Source organism: Acanthochromis polyacanthus, chromosome 9 (assembly GCF_021347895.1).
Source record: "Acanthochromis polyacanthus isolate Apoly-LR-REF ecotype Palm Island chromosome 9, KAUST_Apoly_ChrSc, whole genome shotgun sequence".
Classification (NCBI taxonomy): Eukaryota; Metazoa; Chordata; class Actinopteri; family Pomacentridae; genus Acanthochromis; species Acanthochromis polyacanthus.
Window position 1 is genome coordinate 18625394 of NC_067121.1, and position 21506 is coordinate 18646899.

The 21506-nt window shown below is 39.9% G+C and overlaps 1 protein-coding gene across 1 annotated transcript; it reads right to left on the reverse strand.

The window, feature by feature from the left end:
* Positions 1-895: 895 nt before the first annotated feature.
* LOC127535501 (apical endosomal glycoprotein-like) lies at positions 896-12725 on the reverse strand. Its single transcript, XM_051953674.1, has 6 exons — positions 12650-12725; positions 12449-12532; positions 3823-3948; positions 3519-3734; positions 3314-3433; positions 896-900 (listed from the first exon to the last, which is right to left on the reverse strand). The coding sequence occupies exons 1-6, from the start codon at positions 12723-12725 to the stop codon at positions 896-898; spliced, it is 627 nt and encodes a 208-aa protein (XP_051809634.1).
* Between the last annotated feature and the right edge of the window lie 8781 nt (positions 12726-21506).

Below are 21506 nucleotides of genomic sequence, written 5' to 3' on the forward strand. Positions count from 1 at the left end.
ACGTAGGTTTAAAACACATGTTGAAAAGAACTGAGACTACATACTTACAGACTTTACTGAATGTTGGTGTAATTCAGTCATACATGTCTGGACCAGAAACTAGTTCTAAGGAATAATGATACAGAAAGTCCCACGTCTATGCTTTGTCATGTATAAAACCCTGGAAGTTTCATTATACACTGCCATTCAAAAGTTTGGGGTCACTTAGAAATTTCTGAAACAAAATCATTTTTTTCAAAGAAGTCAACATTAAATGAATCATAAATCCAGTCTAGACATTGTTAATGTGGCAAATGACCATTCTAGCTGGAAACAGCTGATTTTTAATGTAATATTTTCATAGGGGTACAGAGGAACATTTCCAGCAACCATCACTCCTGTGTTCTAATGCTACATTGTGTTAGCTAATGGTGTTGAAAGGCCAATTGATGATTAGAAAACCGTTGTGCAATTATGCTAGCACATGGATAAAAGTGTGAGTTTTCATGGAAAACATGAAATTGCCTGGATGACCCAAACTTTTGAATGATAGTGTATGCTTTTGAGAATGTCATCAAAATGCGCAGTTTTAGGGTGGAAATACGTACTCAGCCATGGGGCTGACTGCACGTTTCACTAATCATGTGTCTTCTAACATATCAAAAACACCAAGCTAACAAGGAAAACTAGATTTTCAACACAGCGGTTCTTAAAACTTTCTAGTATGATATATTTAAAAATGAAATTTAACTGTAAAGTCTGACTTTCCAGCCTGTTGAACAGATACAGTGAATGCAACATGCAGCTCTCACCACACCCGTCCTCGTCCTCCCCCTGGGGGCAGTCTGAATGATAATCACACTGTAAGGTAGCCTGAACACACACTCCTCCAGCTGACCGCCAGCAAAAAAACTCATCATCCTGCAACACCATAGCAAAAGAATTAACTGCGGACCTGTTTAGTGTACTATTTCACACAGTTGTTTTTGCAGTAATGAATTTGTTATGACAGGTATTAGAGTTTACCTGACAGGGGTTAATGGCTGGAGAAGTGGGTGGGACAGAGGTGGGTGACGTGTCTGGTAGTTTATTGTTGTCAGGGTCAAATTTACACTCCTTGGAGAAAGAGATCCCATCCAATGCAACCAGCCCCCTGGGACCTTCCCCAAGCTCATAGCTGAAGACAATCTGAGGGGGAGACACACTAGAAACATCGTGACCTCATTTCTAGATCTCATTCCAGCTGCCACCATTAAAACACACCGCAATGAAGGTAATCAAGACTAAATACTGGCAAAGAGACAGTGCATTCACCCAAGAGGTACTTCAATCCTATGAGAGGCTTTCACAGCCTTCTTGTTCTTAAGACAAAGCAATTTCTGTAACCCTCAAGCATTTATGCCAATGACTTAATGTACTCTAAAATCTTGCTCATTGATTCCTTTGTCACATAATCTGACATCTTCACGAATGAGCCCAGAGCTATCACTTAATTACCTGTCTGCGTCTCACTAACCTTGCTGCTGGCTGAGGAGGTGAATGTGACCTCTGCTCTCTGCCAGCTGTAACTCTGTGACGTCTCCCTGAGCCATAACACTCTGTCACCACTGCCAGACTGCACTGTCCTGGACTCTGCTGTCAGTCTGCCTGCAGCATCATCCAGGCTGAAGAAGAAGAATCTTACCTAGAGGTATTGTAGCAGCAAAAGGAACGGAGAAAAGAAGGGGTGAGTGTCTACTAAAATAGTCATGAGAACTGTGATCAACCTGCAGGAGTAGTTAATAATGGACTACCCTTGACAGGACAAAGACAATCAGGAAGAAGGTAATAAAAAATACACATATTTGTTACTGCCTATATAACTACTACAATGGATATCAACAATTAAATGATATATATACACATATCTATCTATCATCTATATTTACTATGAGCTTTCTTTTTCATTCTTTTAATGTCACAATAAAAGAATTGTTGTCGTCTATACTGGATTAAGGTATTACCCATAACGATAAAATGTTTTCTAAGTGCACCTATTGTCTTCATAAGAGTTCATGCATATTAATTTCTAAATGTCTGTTTCATTATTACCCATCATTGTGTTGTGGTGGTTAGCTGTTGGATGTTTTGACTTGTTTGATTACTGTTTGCTGTGGTTTGATGTGTATTCTTTCTGATTTTACATTTTCACCACCCAAAATTCTGAAACAATGACTTGTCAGGAACATCTCAAAAATGTGGTGGTGTTTCGCTGGTGTTCAACTCACTGTGCAGTTTAAGCTGGGGAGCAAAGTCTTGGAGAGAATTTCTGATGTCTGGCCCTTCATATTCAGGTGAGTCCCAGGTATAGCGTAGTGACCTTTTCAGTAACAACAGACAATGCAGCTTATAGGTAAAGCACAACATTAGCGGACTTATTAGTAATTCAGAGCTCAGTCTTGTACCTGCGGCAGAGTTTTGGGTGTAATCTCTGGGGGGCCCGTGATTGGGCCAGGCTTCCTCTCCTTTCCGATGTGTCCATTCAGCTCCAGGTGTGTCCACGTCGCTCTCCGCCCAGGAACACAGGCCTTGTTCAAAGCTGCAGCGCTCCACCACGCCTTGTTGCTCTACAATGTTAGCAGACAAAAAGGCAACATCCATCCATTATCTAAACACCACAAGATAACATTGCCAACAACTGAGTCACGGTGCAGCCCAAAAGGTAACAAAGTTGACAATTACTTATCAGTCTGTCATCACCAGATCAAATTTAAATATATTTAAGTGATATGAAATTGTTTATTAAAAGTCTTACTTGTCATAGAATAACACCTCAATTTACTTAACTTTTAAGTATCTTGGGGTAAAAATTACATTACAAAAAATGTTCAAGACAAGGGGAAATATTTGTTAAATGTGCCAATAACTACTCTGTTTTTGTGGCATAATTACTGGTTTAAAGGTCCCCAGAAATAATTTCTCACACACGCATAACTGTCTGTGTTGACTGCTGCGGTGTGAATGGTTTTGCTGTATTTTGTCAATCACAGACACAGAGCGCCTTCTTCCTGAAGGGGGCGTGGCCAGCAGTAGCTCATCTACATTTAAATCTACAGCAGTTCTATAGTCATGTTAAAATGAACCATTTTTTTTGGAATATTTGGACCTGAAAATATAAAGACACATTCTGGAGACACATGAGACTCTACATTTTCGCTTAAATAATGCCCAATATGGGACTAAATGAACTGTACATGTCAAGCTTTTTATGCTGTTTGACAAAGGGGAAATGTACAAAATGAAGCACAGTGTGCAGGCCCTATTTAAATCATTGTAATGGTAGATAATCTCTCACCACAGTTGTTCTCATCAGACCAGTCTCCACAGTCGTCGCTGAAGTCACAGACATGGTTGGGATCCACACATACTCTGTTGCTGCACATGAACATGCCATCAGGACACTGCGGCTGGGGCTCTAAGAAGGAACCCAAAACATTTATTTATGAATCAGCTTGACAAAAGTAAGTAAATAAAAGACACATGTTGAGCAGAAGGCCTACCAGGCAGAGTGCAGTTGGTGAAGTCCAAATCATCAATTGCAATGTGTCCAGGATGGTTGAAGGTTCGGGACGCTTCAAACAGGATGCTGAAGTCCTGACTGACTCGACCAATTGTCACCTCACCGTGTTTCCACAGATCACCATGGTTACCAGATAGCCACCACAGTGTGGTGGTCCTGGAGTCCTCCTTCAGCAGCACATGGAGATCTTTTTTGTCTGCAACAGTTGAAGGCCGAATGCTGAAACATGCCTGCTGACTGAAAGCAAAAACATGGGATGTTTTCTACTGCAAAAGCAAACATACCTTCTCCGTAGATGTTGTAGTAGAAGTGCAGAGTGCAGGTGGCACTGGCCTGTTTCATGGTGGGACTCTGGAGAGCAGCCGGGCTCAATACAACACCCTGGTGAGGCTCCACTGCCATGTACCAGCCTGGAAGAATCAGATCAGAACTCTGCTCAGTGCATTGACTTTAGCATACCCATTCAGCAGACCACTCTGCTTCTAGACAGGACATTCAGAGCGCCCTGATTCCAAAGCAACAGGAGTGAAACATCCTTTGTTTCTTGTGCATAGGCCTGCTTAATATGTACATGTACGCTGATCATTTGAGAGACTGTTTGGGGTATTACTGTGCTCTGTATGCATCATGTCAGAAAAATATTTCATTTCTGTTTTTGTACTTGTGCTTTTTGTTGCTGATTTCATGCTTAGCATAAACATTAAAACTGGGTCTTTCCATCCCAAACCAGAGTAAAACAAGGATGTGGAAACTGTGGTCAGCCTTAGCCATTAAGCAGTGCTGCTAACATACAGTGTAAAAGAGGAAACACAAGAGCAACTACAATTTATTATTTAGCTTCTTTAACCCTTGTAACAAACCTCTTATTATTAATAATAATAATCAGAATAGCTAAAAGATTAAAGCTTATGTTTGGATTTGCATTGAGTGTGTTTTGCCTTTTAGAATATTCTGCATTTTAAAAGTGTGCAGCTGTCCTCAAGACTCTGAGACCGTTTTGTGTCTTCTGTATAACTGGATAGCAGTCCAGCTGCAGCTAACCTGTGCTACACTGGTTTGTGTGTGTCCTTACCCAGCTCAGAGCCCAGTGTGTGGTCCACAGAAGGACCAGTGTTCCCAGTAGCATTCCTCCCTTTCACCCACTGAATCTGGCCAGCACTGATGTCCTCCCAGTCACAGGTGCCATTTTCAAAAGAACATCCCACAAATCCTACACTTGTTTCATTCACTATAACAATCAGAAAACAGCATACATATTTTTTAGTACAAAACATACCTCAGACTAAAAAACTGTCCAAATGGAAAAAAAAAAAACACAAAAAGCAGCACCTTGACAAGGGCCTGATGTGAGACTGATGCTGTCGATGGCAATAAAACCTCTGTTGTTTGGCTGGGCCTTGATCAACAGCTGTTGTTGAGACGGTATGTAAGTATTAATAAAATATTCCTTCCTTACGTCATTATTCTGATTTATTATGAGCACTACTTCAGTCTTGGGTTACCTGGAAAGGTCCGGATGTCTCTACTGACTGGGAGAATCTGCTCCAGTTGTTCCCACTGCTGTTACTGTGGAACATCAGATGATCCTCTGATGGCCCTGAGCGTGTGAACACCCACAATGTCCCAGAGTCACTAACAAACAAGAAAAAGGTCAAAAGCAACTTTAGTCTAGTTAGTTTGACCAAAAAAGATCTTTAGTCTTCACACAGCCCTCCAAAAGAAGCACTTCATATTTGTTCACTGATTCTTGTAAAATGTTACACTTGTGTCAATACAACAAAAAAGGCAAGACTGAAAATCTTTTACAAACTAGACCTTTCCTTGTTTCCACTTGTTTTAAAATCTTGTGTTTTTAAAATATTCTATAATATAGTACACAGACTCCTCTGCAGGATGTTGCCAAAATAAAGAAAATGAAGCTTTTATGTTCAAAAACTGATATTAAGTCTTGGGTAAAAAGTGAACTCTACCACAGAATGCTCTGAGTCTTGCAAAAAGTGAAGCAGGTGATTCATGACTGAATGACATTTGTGCACACTTCCTGAGGAAGTCAATGAGGAAACTAAACAGGACAAACAGGATAAAGTGCATCCTCACATTGCATTGTCACATACTGTAGTACTGTAGTGAAAAAAAAGCATTGATTTCACAATTCTTTTTTGGCTGACCTGTGATCCATATGGTACCATAAGGTGAGACAGGAGGTGGTGTCTTTCACTTGGATCCATTCAGACACTACCTGTGCTACACTGCTGGGATTTTGGTGAACTGATGAGCTCAGCAAGAACCAACCTACGAGCAAAAGGGAAGCAAAAACGCTAAGAATTCTAAGAAGAAAAATGACGTTACACACTGTTTTAAGAGATAAAAAGTCTTAAATATGTAATGATAGACATGCCTTTTGATGGACTCATTCACAGTGTAAACTATCAGCTGATGATAATTTTGACTGATTTAAACATAGAAACCTTAAGTGCAGCCTGATCAAAGTGAGATGGAAAAGAACACTTTTTGATGATTTCAAAGCCAATTTTTAAGTTTGACATGACATTTACAGGAAATTCTTTATGGTGCAGATGTGAGGTAATGTCAGGACATAAGGTAGAGGCAAGTGAAGGCAGAGTTCACCTGGACAGGTCACCAGCCTATCACAGGGCTACACATACACAACCGCATAAACCGCACAAAAGCATTTTTTTTTCAGTGAAGATAACATTACATGAATCAGAAACACAGTCTAGACTTTGTTAATGTGGTAAATGACTATTCTAGCTGGAAACAGCTAATTTTTTAGTGGAATATCTCCATAGGGGTACAGAGGAACATTTCCAGCAACCATCACTCCTGTGTTCTAATGCTACATTGTGTTAGCTGATGGTGTTGAAAGGCTAATTGATGGTTAGAAAACCCTTGTGCAGTTATGCTAGCACATGAATACATTTTTTCATGGAAAACATGTCTGAGTGACTCCCAACTTTTGAACGATAGTGTATACTTTTAGTATATCTAAGGTCATACCCTCTGGGGTCTGAGTGGTTTGGTCTGTCGGTGGACCATGCGAGCCTCCGCGAGCCAGCACCCAGTCATGTCCATCTTCTGTGGGGATGTTGACCCAGGTGCACTGTCCAGACTCAAAATCACAGCTGCCTGGAGGACTGCAGGGCCCCTCCCTCACAGAGAAATCATCTATCTTCACTGCAGAATTGGTTCCATTCACATGGACAGCCCTAAACACTACCTGGAGAAAGAGCACAACAGTCTTAGGATGGCAACCTTCAAGACGAAAACAAAGTTATTTTAGAGAAATGCTGTGGACGAGACAGTTTGATGAGCAGAGAGAAAGGAAGTCATGATGAATAAAGTGTTTTACATTGTACTTTGCAGGCGAGGACACAGTGACCTCTGCCACCTCCCAGCCTGCAGAAGGAGCTCCATGCCGCTGCCAAAGCACCTCATCCAACTCAGCCGCATTTCGCAGCACGTGGACAGAGAGCGTGTTCGAAGATTCTGCAGACAACCAGTACCTGAACAAATCCATTGAGTTAAACCTTAACATTAACATCCATATCAAGCAGTGGTGTATAAATGTACGATGGCAGCTTTGAACTCACCAGAAGCGTACACACATCTCTGCAGTGGAAGTGAACTGTGGTGTGAGCAGCTGAGCTACCTCTGATTGTGCAGAATCTGATATATTCACAGCCATGTAGAAACCTACAAAACGGAAACCCAGCTCTTCAGTGCATATCTCAGGTAGAGCATGATTGCAGTTTTGGCTCACTGTAGACTGTACTCTGACATCATCTAAACAGTGTGATATTATTTAATAACTACAACAGAACTGTGTGTGTGCCCCACACGTACAAAGAAGACAATTTGCATACTTTTTCTTTTCACTTTCAGTACGTACTGCAGTTGCCTTTAACAACTGTGCACTGAATGTAAAGAATGCAGTCTGGATACCTTTACACCACACTTTAAGCTGTGACAACCTTGCTGAGATATCTATCACATACAATCACTGTTTGTTTTGTGAAATAAGCTGTCATCTGTCTGTGCACCTCATTATTTATACTCATGTGAGACATCGAGACATATGAACAGAGGACTGTGGGTCAGAGTAGCCAGAAAACTTTTCTGACAGATACATTTATGGTTTAATGTTTAAACACACTTTAAAATGTCAAGTTCAGTTCAATAATCATTGTGTAATAGATTTAAAACTTGTAATGGCGCAGTATTTTATGCTCCATTATATACTAAAGTGTTAGAATCAACTAAATTTATAGTGCAAGCTGACACCTGTTTTTCTAGATCATCAGTTTAACTCGACTTATTGCTGATTAATTTCCATCCAGACCGTGATTGCTCCGTTCTTTCGACCGCACGTGTCATGTACAGTTGCACTGTGCCACATTTTTGTGCTCACCGTTGGCTGTTCCATAGGTGTGATCCACGTCCTGCTTTGTTCCCCTCCTGCGAACCCAGCGACCCTTATGACTGACATCATTCTCAAACCCACACATGTCAGAATCAAACCCACACATGTCTAAAATGGTGTAAATAAAAAACAAAAAGAGGGAAACAGTGATAACTTTGAATATTTTGATCTCCTGTTAACTTCAGGTAGTGCCGGACCAATGTTTACATACTCTGATCACTGCAGAAACCCTCTCTCACTGTGACATCATCAATAGCAATGAATCCTTGGCTCCTGGTGTCTCTACGGCCAGTGAACTTTATCTGTAGATGAAGGATACAAAAGGAAATACTAAAAAATCAAGGCAAAAACAACAACTAAGATTATTTCTCTATCATATCTCCTGCTCAGGGCTGCATAGTGGATTGGTGGTTAGCACTGTTGCCTTGCAGCTAGAAGATATCCCATATGCGTCCTGACCTGGGCCTGGAATCTTTATGCATGAAGTTTGCATGTTCTCTTTCCTCACTCCAGCTTCCTCCCACAGTCCACAAACATGCGAGCCCGATCGTGTTGGTGCGCACGAAACCGAAACTAAAACTTACGTGACAGTTTCACGAATCCCCGTGAGACCGGGTTGGAGCCAACATGCAGAGGTTAATTGGCAACTCTAAATTGTTCATATGTGTAAATGTGAGTGGAACTGTTTGTCTCTATATGTAGCCCTGTGACCTGTCCATGGTGTCTCCTGTCTTCAGTCAGCTGGAATAGACTCCAGCTCGACCCCAATAAGGAATAAGCAGTGTATAGATAATGGATGGATGGATCTCCTGCTCAGTACAGCTTTTGTCATTTAAAAGCACATTTCGTGTTTTGTCAGATTATAGAGCAGTTCTAAAAATGTGAATCAATACTTGAGTTCAGATTCACCTGCTTTATGTTGCTCATGCTGATGGTTACTTGTGCATTCATCCACTCTGGATTCTGGGTCCCTCGACGAGTCCAGACTAAATCTTCAGAGGATTTCTAGATCAGAGCACAACTTTAGAGCACTAAAGTAAGATACTGTAAGCAAAGTCTTAAACATAAGAGGTGCATTCGTACTAATTAGGTTACATACTGTCTGCACCAGCAGATCCAGGGTGGACACTGAAGGGCCGAGCATGTAATACCAGAAGCCAACACAGATTTGTGATGAAAGACTGACGACAGGAACAGAGACGACTGCTCTCTCGCCATCTTCAGATCCAGATTCATTCAGCAGTAAAAAGAAACCTTGGCAGAAAAAGAAATGACAGAAACCAGAAGAAAAGACTATGATGCAAATCACTAAATGCATTTCTTACTTCTTTAATGATTTAGGGGCTATTATTTTCGAGGTAATCTGTGAATAATTTAGTCTGTAAAAGTCCAAAAAATGTACAAAAAAAATATAAGAATTCTAAGATTTTTAAGTATCTTGTTTTGTCCAAACAACAATCAATATATTTACTTTCAACTGACTTAAAACAAAGCTGAAAAGAAATCTTCTTGTCCGACAAAACAAAATTAGCTTGGGTGTGTATACAGACAATACCTTGCTGATTTCCAACAGTATGGTCGTACTGAGGTCCATCCCATGGTTGGTCCTCCTGAAGTCCATTACTGAGTGTCCAGTTCAAATCATCATCAGCTTCTTGGACCCAATTACACAGACCTGCTTTACAAGATACACATTTAAACACTATTAGTAACTATTTGGATTTGATGTGTATGTTGAGGATTTTCTAAAACACAAATCATTGAGGAAAAAAAAACATAATCACTATTTATGAGCTATTAGTTGTAGAGAAAAAATATCTGTCAAGTTAAACATGTTAAAGTCAATTTATTCGTTCTTCACAGGCTGTCACCTCTGTAACCAAAACAATAAGTCACGATGAAAGTAATCATGAAATCCACTTCAGTTCACAATATATTGTTTTTGAAACTGTCACCATATTCACTGATATTTTACAATCTCCAGTGAAACTCTATTTTCCCAGTTTCACCTTGTTCAAAAGTGCAGTCCATGTCTGAGGTGGGAGTGGTGGTGGTTGTGGTGGCAGGGTTTGGTGTGGTGGTTACCATGATCTCATCACAAGACTTGTTCCTGATGATGTGGATGTCATCCAGGGAAAAGCTTCCATCCTTTGAGCCAGGACTCCTGGCTTGTAAAATAATCTGTGACAACAGATGACAGTTTATTAAAAAATTTTGCACTGATGTATACTACCGTTCAAAAATTTGGGCTCATCCAGACAATATCATGTTTTCAATGAAAACTCACACTTTTATTCATGTGCTAACATAATTTCACAAGAGTTTTCTAATCATCAATTATCCTTTCAACACCATCAGCTAACACGATGTAGCATTAGAACACAGGAGTGATGGTTGCTGGAAATGTTCCTCTGTACCCCTATGGAGATATTCCATTAAAAATCAGCCGTTTCCATCAAGAATAGTCATTTATCACATTGACAATGTCTAGACTGGATTTCTGATTCATTTAATGTTATCTTCTTTGAAAAAAAATCTTTTCTTTCAAAAATAAGGACATTTCTAAGTGGCCCCAAACTTGTGAACAGCAGTGTATTTACAGGCAAAAAAAAAATCATGGATATTCCACCTGGTGAGGGCCTGATGCACTGTAGTCCACTCGATCACGGATCCATGTGTGATTCATGAATCCGCTTGTATTCCATACAGGATGAAGTCCCGTCAAATCATTGACAAACACTGTCAGAGTAAAGTCTGATGGAACTGGCAGCACCAAAAAAAAAAACATCAAGAGAAAAAAGTTTGTGTTCATTTACAGATTCTGAGAGTGGTTTTCCTTGTGGATACAAAGATGAAAAAAATGATAGGAATAATTGTAAAAAGGATAGTTAGATTCTACTTAGAAAACAGTGAACTTTGAGTTTTGTGAACTTTTGCAATATTGCCTAAAATGACCAAATCAATGCTTAACAGTGCAATGGTAACTCTATTACTGAAGAGTACAAGTACTTTGGTGTAAATCTATTTATGAAAGAGAATGGAAAGATTTTTTTAAACAGATACACCAGTGCAGTCAGTTCTGGATTGTCAGGGTGTAATATCCTGGGCCTTAACATTTATGTGTCATTTTCCACTTTGTATTCTGTAGTTACTCCTGGACTTCTTCTTTATTGTTTGTAAAAATAAATAAATATATATATTTTTTTTGCCTAAGCCTGGCTTCATAGATACTGTCCTAGTGTAGTCAGACAGTAATTAGCATTCTTTTTTCTCTCCATCATCAGGCATCAATGCTCAAATTCCAACGTAATGAACTGCACCTGCCTACCTGTCTCTGATGTTAGCTGATGCCAAGCAGGATTTTATGTTCTCTAGCCCACGCGCTAACATATTAAACTTGAAATGTAAAAAGCAACATTGTACAAATAGTCTGTACTCACTCTCCGAAATCCACATTTGGGCCTGGTGAAAGATCTCCAGGCATGCACGGTCCACAGCTTCCATAGTCTCACTCTCCAGTTGGGCAACCTTTTCTCCATCATAACTTGAGACCTTAAATATTGCAAAGTGGCCTATAAAGATAAAAAAAAACCCATCAACTATCAAGAAGGCTATTTTTCCTTTGCATCTGTAGCAAAGCCTTTGCCACACAGGCTGCAAGTATATAGCTTCTCACGAGCCTGAACCTCCTGTTGCGTTTTCAGATGCCTTCTGCGGACAAAGCTTTTCCTACACTGGGTGCACTTGTAAGGTTTGTCCGCCAAATGCATCTTCATGTGTTCTCTCAGGATGATGGAAGCTACAAAGGTCCTACCACACTCTGAACATTTGTGGGGCTTCTCTGCCAAATGAATCATCTGATGAGACTTAATACACCAGTAACTTCTTTGCCAATAATCTCAACCCTCAGGGGAACATAGGGCTTTTCTTTCACATGAATCTTCATGTGCTGCTTTAGGCTGGCCTCCACTGCAAAGCTTTCACCACAGTGGAAACATATGTAAGGGTTGAGTCCATTGTGGATCTCAAAATGTTGGTAAAGATCAGCTATGCTGCCAAAAATCTCCCCCCACTCACTGCACTGCAGGCCGTGAGCTTCATGTACACCCCCTGTCAAAGGTTTTGAGACATTTTCTCATTTAAATGAATTAGACCTTGACAGGGGGTGTATGATCACACCATTTTCAGACCCCACTGTCAACTCCCCACCATGGTCAGACTCCACTTTGCCCACATGCTCACTTTGGGCAGGACTATCCTGCTACACATGCACACTGATGCAAAGCTTCACTTCACAATAAAAGCATTTCAACAGCTTGTACTTTAGACCCACAAGTTTATAACAAAAAGAATATCATAAAAAATGATTTTCACTATAGGACTGTTATTGTACGTGTGTCCAGTGTCTTTACCTAAAGAGGAATCTGTGGTGTGGTCCCTTCTTGGAACAAAATGACCGCCAATAGCACCTGACAGCCAATCCCAGTCAAGTCCAAACTCTGATGGAGGATTGTTGACCCAGCCACAGAAGTCCATCTCAAAGTCACAGAAACCTGCAGTGAACAACACATATGCAGTTGTAAACACATTCTGAATATCCTCACCAAACAAGCTTGTTAATAACTGCCTTTCATCCATTTTTAGCTTTCAAGTACACAGTGGTTACTAACCTGTCGGGGGACAGGCACCATTCAGGACAATGAGGTCGTCAATGGCGATATTTCTGTTTGGCTCATCCCCCACCATCGCCTCAAAAACCACCTGTCACCAGAAGAGAAGACTGATTTTAACATAAAATATGAGCTTTGTTTTCTCCACATAACCCTGTCTTTTACATTACATTCCTCAAACTGTGAGGTTTTGCTACTTAAAAAGCTGATCCCATGCCACTGAAATATTCAACCTACTAGCCACATATGACTGCAACTGATGTGTATTTGTAAATATAGATTTAATCATTCCTTTATTAATAAATTAGTCAACAGACTGCATTTAATAAACAGAGGCCACAGTATTGTTTACTATTTGTTTTGAATGACTGACCGGCTGACAGGTTTATTGTTCAAATTACTGTCAAATTCTACAAAGGAAAAGGTAGTAATTAAAAGCTGGAAACTGAAACTTTTGCAAGAATTTAGCTATGAAAAAGAATAATTTTCTGTACATCAGCTAATTGTTTACTGGATGTATCACTGGGGCTCAATGAAGAAGAAAAAAAAAACGTTTTCCAAAAAATCCATGTTTCTCTTCAACTCCATATGTGCCACTAAACTTTTGTAATTTTTTAAAATAGCAGTTAAGAAAGGCGAAAGTGAGCAAAATGTATGAAAACAAACACAGAAGTCATGAAACAAACAAAAACAATTAGGTATTAGGATGTTTCTTTAAACTGTGCTCTGATTTAACATTCATTCAGAAATGCCCAATAACTTTGCCCCATGTTTGCTGTGTACCCACCTGATACGGGGTATCAGGGCTATAAAGTGTCACTCTTCCATGCCTCCAGTGCTTCCCCTGATCTCCTCTCCTGGTCCAGAGCTGGTTTCTGTGGCTTTCAAGGCTTTGAAGGTAAACACTGAGTTCACCCACTCCACTTCCCTCCATGTAGTACCAGAACATGAGGCATTCCCCATCAGGCGGAGTGGGTTCCATCACTGCAGTGATCATCGCACCTCTGGAACCCACAGGATGGTTCTCCGACTGGGCACTCAGGTAATAACCTACACATAAGACAAAGGTATAGCACAAGCTGTTTTTATTTGTTTCCATGTGTATATCTTTATCCATAAATTGTGAATTACTGTTGTGGGATTACACAAAGTAATTTATACTGACTAAATGTCAGTTACGGTAGTGTACATGAGTCCATGTGTTTCTTGTTCATGTGGCGACTACACTACAAGGGCATGGAATAGAGTCCTCCAAGTAGACCAGAAAGAAGCATAACACAGATATGTTTCTGTGCTGTCCACAACTTTGGGCTTGTTGTGTCATAGAATTGCAAACCCTGTTCTGTCTCCAGAGTGTGATCCGTGGCCGGGCCTGAAGAGTTGGCTGGTTGGGACGCTCCTGTGGTCCGGTTCCAGCTAAAGTCTGAAGACGGGTGAAACTTCAAGCCACAGAAGGAGCCCTGGAAGGTGCACTCTCTCTCTGGGGGGCAGGATCCACTCTCACTGCTGGACACCACTATGTCATCGATGGCTATGCTGCCATGTCCACCATCCAGCACAGCCTCTATTATAAACTGTGGAACAGTTGAAATTATTTCAAGTGTAGGTTTCACAACATCTAGTTAACAGATTTTGAGATTGAGGTTGTGTCAGTAACTGGGAGAAAACACAGCTTTCAGTGTGCATTATTTTAGCATTGTTCAATGTGTAATAACAACTGTCAGTTTTTTATTTTTTTAAAATGTTGATGACACTGAAAAAAATATCAGACACACAGAAAAACAATGACATTACCTGTATTGGTTTGTCATTGTTGAAGGTAAGATCTGCAAAGCGCCACTTGCTTCCCTGAGTGCCACTTCTCATCCACATAACTGTCTGTGGTTCACCAGAAATCTTTGCAATAAACTTCAGTGAGCCTAATAAGAGAACTTTAATGAGAGACCTTTCAAAAATTGTTATGAATGTTAGATTCTTTTCTGGGTATGCTTCTGGATTTAATTAAGTGTGGAAGTGGTGGCACGTACCAATGCTGCTGCCAAATATGCGGTACCAGAAGCTCACACATAGGACATGACCTGCAGGCTGAGGGAAGCTGACGAGTCTGGCTGCTGATGAGCTCTTTCGGTTGTCTGTTGTTATGATCATGTAGTTGCCTGAAGAAGACAAGGATGAAGAAAAAGGAGTGAAAGCAACGCAATGTGTTGAAGACTTATTGTCACAGTCCTGCCCTGGTTTCCTGTCTGCCTTCCTTTAATGTCCTCTCTCTCCCTCCTTTTCTCCTCACCTCCCTCTTCTTCATCTTCTTTCCCTTGCTCTCTTTCTCCCGTCTCCTGCCCTGTCTCTCAGCTCTGCCCCCTCTGTGCTGCACCTCTGGCTGTGCTGGTGATCAAGACTTATTGACACCAGCTGCAGTGGGTGCACAGCTGGGCCAGATGAAGCCTGACTTGCCCCGTCACTCCACGCCGGTTTATTGTTGCTGCTGACTCCCGTTCAGCCACCCTGCCTTGGCTCTGGTCTGCTTCTCCCCTCGCTCAGACTCACATTTGTAAGTCGAGTTGTCTTTTGTTTAATAAACTTTTGTTTCGAACACCAGTCTGCTTCCTGTGGTGCCTGCATTTTGGGTTCAACCTTCCCCGTTCCCTGACACTTACCAAGTTCTCAGTGTAATCAACGTGAAAGTAGGAAAACTTGAGGCACAGATCAACCTGAAGTTACCACTTTGGTAGAGACTGAATGTCAGGCGAGGCCTTAAGCTGGAGTAGGCAGTTTGTTTTTTTTTTTTTTTAATTTTAAATTGACATTGGGAAAATAATCCATAATAATCTCTCAGGATATTGTGATTGAAGTGATTTGAGAGGAAACTAAACTTCTGCATGTGCTGTTGGCTTTGTTTTTATACTTTAGATATTCCAAGGAACCAACTATGGGTTTTTTCAGACCAGATCAGTTAAGAAAGTACAAAGCACAACAAAATCAGCTGGTGGGAGGCTTAGGTCAGAGAGGGAGGGCTATATGTTCCAATTTGTTTCTTTTTTTTTGTATGTATATATATATATATATATATATATATATATATATATATATATATATATTTTTTTTTTTTTTTTGCTGCAGAGTTATGCCTCCTGCAGCTTTAATTATCCTAAAGAGGATCACTGCATTACTCAAAACATTAGATTCTATGATTGAATGTAAATTATTATAGTTTAGAATATCATGGATGGTTTTGTCCTGTACTTTAATGTAGCTATACTGATTCAATTATTAAACATTTTTGAGCTTGCTTTTATGGCTGTACCAATAGCTTTATTTAACCATTTTTTGCTGTGTTTACCTTAGGAAGATTAGCAAATGCTATGGAGGGAGCTAATGCGGATTCAAAGTTATAAACCTACTGGAGCAGAAAATGTTTCCTTGGGTGTTGTGGATCCATAGATTTGATAAAGATTTCTGAGATAGCGGCACGGCGTCACTGCAACTATGACTACAAGTAAACACTACGATCACATGACTGTGATCCTACTATAAATCGACCACTGAGGACTTACTGGGACATATCCATCAGAAATGATACAAGGAACAACTGATTAAATTGTGGGGGTGTTTCCGAGTCTCATCAATTCCTGCCACCCACTACATATTTAGTTCGCGCGACTCAGTATGCGTTCATAATGTACACATGCCTGCGCTCAGCACAAGGTCATTTTGTTTGTGGGTACATCTATATTAAATGGCCACATTCTATGTTGCTGTGATTTCTGATCATCCCTAACTAATGAACAAATACTGCATTTCTTAAACAAATGCTGCATTTCTGACAATGCTATATGGGGGAATGAACAGTCGTGGCAGAGTACTGCACTCTGAGTGCTTTTCTTGTTATTTTTAGTATTGGGCTGCACAGTGGATTGGTGGTTAGCACTTTTGCCTTGCAGCTAGAAGATCCCCAGTTCACGTCCCGGCCGGCGCCTGGGATCTTTCTGTACGGACTTTGCATGTTCTCCCTGTTCAGGTGTGAGTTTTGTCCGGGTACTGCAGCTTCCTCCCACAGTCCAAAAACATGTTAAGGTTAATTTGGTAACTCTAAATTGTCTGTAGGTGTGAATGTGAGTATGATTGTTCGTCTGTATATGTAGCCTTGTGATAGAAGGCAGCCTTCACCCTAAGTCAGCTGGGATGGACTGCAGCCCCTCTGCAACCCTAATGAGGATTAAGTGGTGTATAGATAATCATTGGATTATTATTTTTGTTGTTAGGTAATATTGAACCTGAAGTATAGAGACCCTGAAGGCCCTGAGATCATGGTGTGGCATAAGAGTTGTGAGAGTGTACACCTAACTAATGCACATTACAAACTGAAACTTTTGTTCTACAGTGACCCTGATATAAACTATAGTTTTAAGGCTTTCTTGTTTCATTTCATTTTCCACACATTGTTCTTGCACTACAGTTTGTAGGTTACTCACCGTTTCCAGGTAGCCCTTCATATTTCCCATCAGTCATCTTCCACAGTAGACTGGCTGTGTAGTCATGGTACCATGAACAGGTATCTTTTTCAAAATCACATGAAAGGTGGTCTGATCCAGCTGGGATGTCTTCCTCCCCGCAGTTCTCAAACATGATGTCATCAAGCATAACATCTGTGACTCCCATAAATGGAGGCTTGAATGAAAACAGAAGCTGCACAAAGGCAAATGTTTTATTCAACATTTGTTTAAGAAAATCAGTATTCTTCAGGATGTGTTAGGTACTTTTAACCCCTAAATGAAAATTGCACTGGCACAAGATGAGAAAAAAAAATGTTATTAGAACAATTATCTGGGATGAAAACATTTTGTTTATATTCACTGTTTGGCAAAGATGGAAAAAGTAATCCCAGCTGACCAACTGGTTCCTTCCACTCTCTGTCTACTGAGTACGTACACTGCTGCCTTTGAATACAATCCAAGTATCCTATTAGTACAAAGCAGCATTCATTTGATGGAAGTGTTTGTCCAAAATGAATGACAGCATTATTATTCAAAATGACATGTATCTTTTTAAAATAAATAACCAAAAGCATGATTGGTGCTACAGTGTAAGTATTCAGAAGTCTGCTTGGATGTAAATGAGACATGAGGGCTGTTGAGATGCAGCCTGAAAAGTTGACTCTATTCTCATTCTACCACTAGATCAAACATTCTGTAAAGGCAAATAATAAAAAAGTAAGGTGCTTCATTGATTCACAAGAAAATTAGAAGCACATAAAGCCAGAAAAGATCAATAAAACGTGGAGGGGACAGTGTGAAGCTAAGTGGGGATAAAAGCTATACTACAGACACTATAGTAGTAAGGTAAAGAAACAAACAACAACCTTACATCTTTTGCTAAATTATTTGCTTTGGTTTAATTCATCTATGTTTGAGTAAAAGGCATACTGGATATTTGACTCACCTTGTATCCTGCCGGCTGGTTACCAATGAAGGCTGTGGCATTCTCCCAATCATTGGTATTAATATCATAAATGTCCAGCAACAGTTCCTTAACACCGGCTCTAACCATTTGTAGTTTCAGGGGTGACTGTGCTGAGGACGTGTCCTTATCATAAATATGGTACCAAAAGCTGAAACAAATTTACAGTCACATCACAAAAAAATGTCTGCTAGCTTAGGGTATATTGATATTTGGTGTATTAGAGTAAAACAAATATCTTAAATATCTACTTTTACTACCTGATCTGGCATCCCAGAGCAGCCACATGATCCACAGCATACTCCAAACTAGCCGTTGAAAAGATATCTCCTTGTTTACCATCTATATGCATGACATGCCCTGTGTCCAGCAGGCAAATGTGCAGTGATAAGATTATCATCATCTTGTAAACAGATAAAACGCTGCCTTAAAATGTCTCTGCATCCATTTAGATTTGCTGATCGACAAAGCAATGATCCAACACAACATGTAGTTCATAAGAATAATTACCCCAAGAGCTTCCTGTGGTATGATCCTGTCCAGGTATCGAGGTGATGTTTGCCATCTGCCGTCTCCAGCAGTAGGAGGGCTCACTGGTGTCTTTCCAACCGCAGGAGTGACGATCAAAGTTGCATGAGCCTTAAAAACGATACAAAACTGTATTCATATATTATAGAGAGCCAAGCTGAGACAGACAGATGTCGAGCTTTCACAAAGCATCTAAGTTCAATGAATTTTTGAAATGGTGAATTATTCAAATTATCAATGATATACATTCACACCTAGTCTTTCAATAAAAACAGGCTCAAAACACAATGGAATAAAATCCCTTTGAATGTACACTACCAGTCAAAGTTTTGACACATCTACTCATTTAATGTTTTTTATTTATTTTCATGACTATTTACATTGTAGATTCTCACTGAAGGCATAGCAGTTATGAATGAACACATGTGGAATTAAGTAGTAAAGAAAAAAGTGTGAAATAAGCCAGAACGTGCTTTATATTTTAGATTCTTCAAAATAGCCACCCTTTGGTTTGATTACTGCTTTGCACACTCTTGGCATTCTCTGGATAAGCTTCACAGGTGTGGTGACCATCAGTTGTGTTGTGCAGAAGTCGAGTTGGTACACAGTTGACAGCTCTATTTGACAACTGTTAGAAGCCATATTATGGCAACAACCAATCAGCTAAGTAAAAAGAAAGGTGTGTGCAAACTTTTGACTGATAGTGTCAGTTGAATGGATGATTCTACCATATTTGCGTGCGTTAATACAGAAAAAAATATTTCTTCAAGCCTAGAATAGATCCAATAGTAATATTCTGAGTGATTATGACAAAGACTTGTAAATCTTTAGAGACACATTTTCAGTTATACTAGGTTCCTGATGATTTGTTAAATATACCAATGTGTGGGGTTCATCTTGTCATGTACTGCAAAATCGTTGATACCACAGCAGGGAAACCTAAATGACATTCATTTGATCCTTTGTAGAAAAGCCAACATACCACAGAATTCCTCGTCTGAGCCATCTTCACAGTCTTTGTTAAAATCACAGACAAGGTGAGCAGGAACACTTTGTCCAGATGTACAGTTAAACTGGCTGTCAGGACTGGACAACACCCTGACTAAAAATACTGTAAAGACAGTTTTGTTACAGAGAGATAATGAGATGAGAGCCTGGGAGAAAATGGGAATCTTGGTTTTGTTATTGTTATAGCATATCAAAGCTACCAGACTTTTCAAAATCACTTTTAACCACAGCAAATACTACACAACTCATGACTGCCTCAGATGCATACTTCTCTCTCACCTTTACACCCTTCATCTGACCAGTAAACACAGCACAACATAAATGTGTGTGATATTAAGCTCTGAAGGCTCTTACCTGACAGCAGAATGAATAATCGCTTCATGTCTGGAGAAACATTACACAGAACAAGGGATCCAAAGTAAAGGCAAGGAAATTAAAGCATGTTAACCATCTAACCCTCTGGTTAACAGTTTATGACTGAATCATTGGAGTGCAACTTTTATTCCAACACCGGAGGTGAGGAGGAGATGAGTTCTTATCTGCAAACCTCAGCTTAAAGTCCAGGGTGCACTCAGCAAATCGCTTTACATTTCCGTCAATTTATTGCTCTCAGTATATGCTTGACACATTTTTATTATAGCAAAGCAGGAAACTATCTAATGTATTATAAAACTTCAAGATAAAACCACCGGAGTTTTCTGGTTTGATTGTGCATGCAGGCACTTTTGAAAACTGTTACTCAATGCTAATGTTAATATGGACTTACTTTTTTTTATCATTCAATTTAGTAAATGAGAATGAAATTCTGGTGAATTAGGAACATGGTAAATATACATTTACATTTTTTCAAAATGACTTGAGAAGATTTAAAAGGTGGAAAAATTCTCTTATTGGTTTAATGTAAAGTGAAGTGCAGCAGAGCTCTCTCTTATTGGAGTAAAGTTAACTTTCTTCCTCTGAAATATACATACACTGTATCGGCCACGTTTTACTAAATCTTATCTCACTTTCCAACGTGGAGATAAACCTGTTAGGAAAGTTACATATGCAAAGTTCAGTTTGTGAAGTCAGCAAGTCTTCCGTAAAACAGGAGGAGACAAATAATTCATTTTAACTTAGTTACACAGTACAGTAAGGACTTTTGCCGAAACCCCCAAATATACAAAACCAATCAAAAGTTTGGACACCTTCACATTTTACTCTATTTCATTATTTTTCTTTTCATGACTGTTTACATTGTAGATTCTCCCTAAAGGCATCAAAACTTTACACACATGTAGAGACCATTTATTCACCTTTTCTGCTTCGCACAAAGACATGGTGGGTGGAACCAAACATCATACATTTGGACTCATCAGACCAAAGCACAGATTTCCACTGGTCTAATGTCCATTCCTTGTGTTTCTTGGTCAAAACAAATCTCTTCTGCTTGTTGCTTTTCCATAGTAGTGGTTTCTTAGCAACTATTTGACCATAAAGGCCTGATTGGTCAGTGTCCTCTGAACAGTTGATGTAGAGATGTGTCTGCTACTAGAACTCTGTGTGGCATTTGTCTGGGCTCTAATCTGAGGTGTTGTTAACTGGTAACTCAGATGAACTCATCCTCAGCAGCAGAGGTGACTCTTGGTCTTCCTTTCCTGCGGCCTTCCTCTTGTGAGCCAGTTTTGTTGTAGCACTTGATGGTTTTTGTGAATGCACTTGGGGATACATTCAAAGTTTATGCAATTTTCTGGACTGACTGACCTTCAGTTCTTAAAGTAATGATGTATTGCTGTTTGTCTTTATTACCTGATTGGTTCTTGCCATAATATGGATTCTAACAGTTATCAAATAGGGCTGTTAACTGTGCACTAACCTGACTTCTGCA

Coding starts and splice junctions, on each gene's coding strand:
- LOC127535501 (XM_051953674.1), bottom strand. CDS start 12,725: ATGGTGGGGGATGAGCCAAACAGAAATATCGCCATTGACGACCTCATT. Junction 12,533..12,649: donor TGGTGCCTGTCCCCCGACAG/GTTAGTAACCAC, acceptor TGTTCACTGCAG/GTTTCTGTGACTTTGAGATG. Junction 3,434..3,518: donor CACCAACTGCACTCTGCCTG/GTAGGCCTTCTG, acceptor GTTCCTTCTTAG/AGCCCCAGCCGCAGTGTCCT.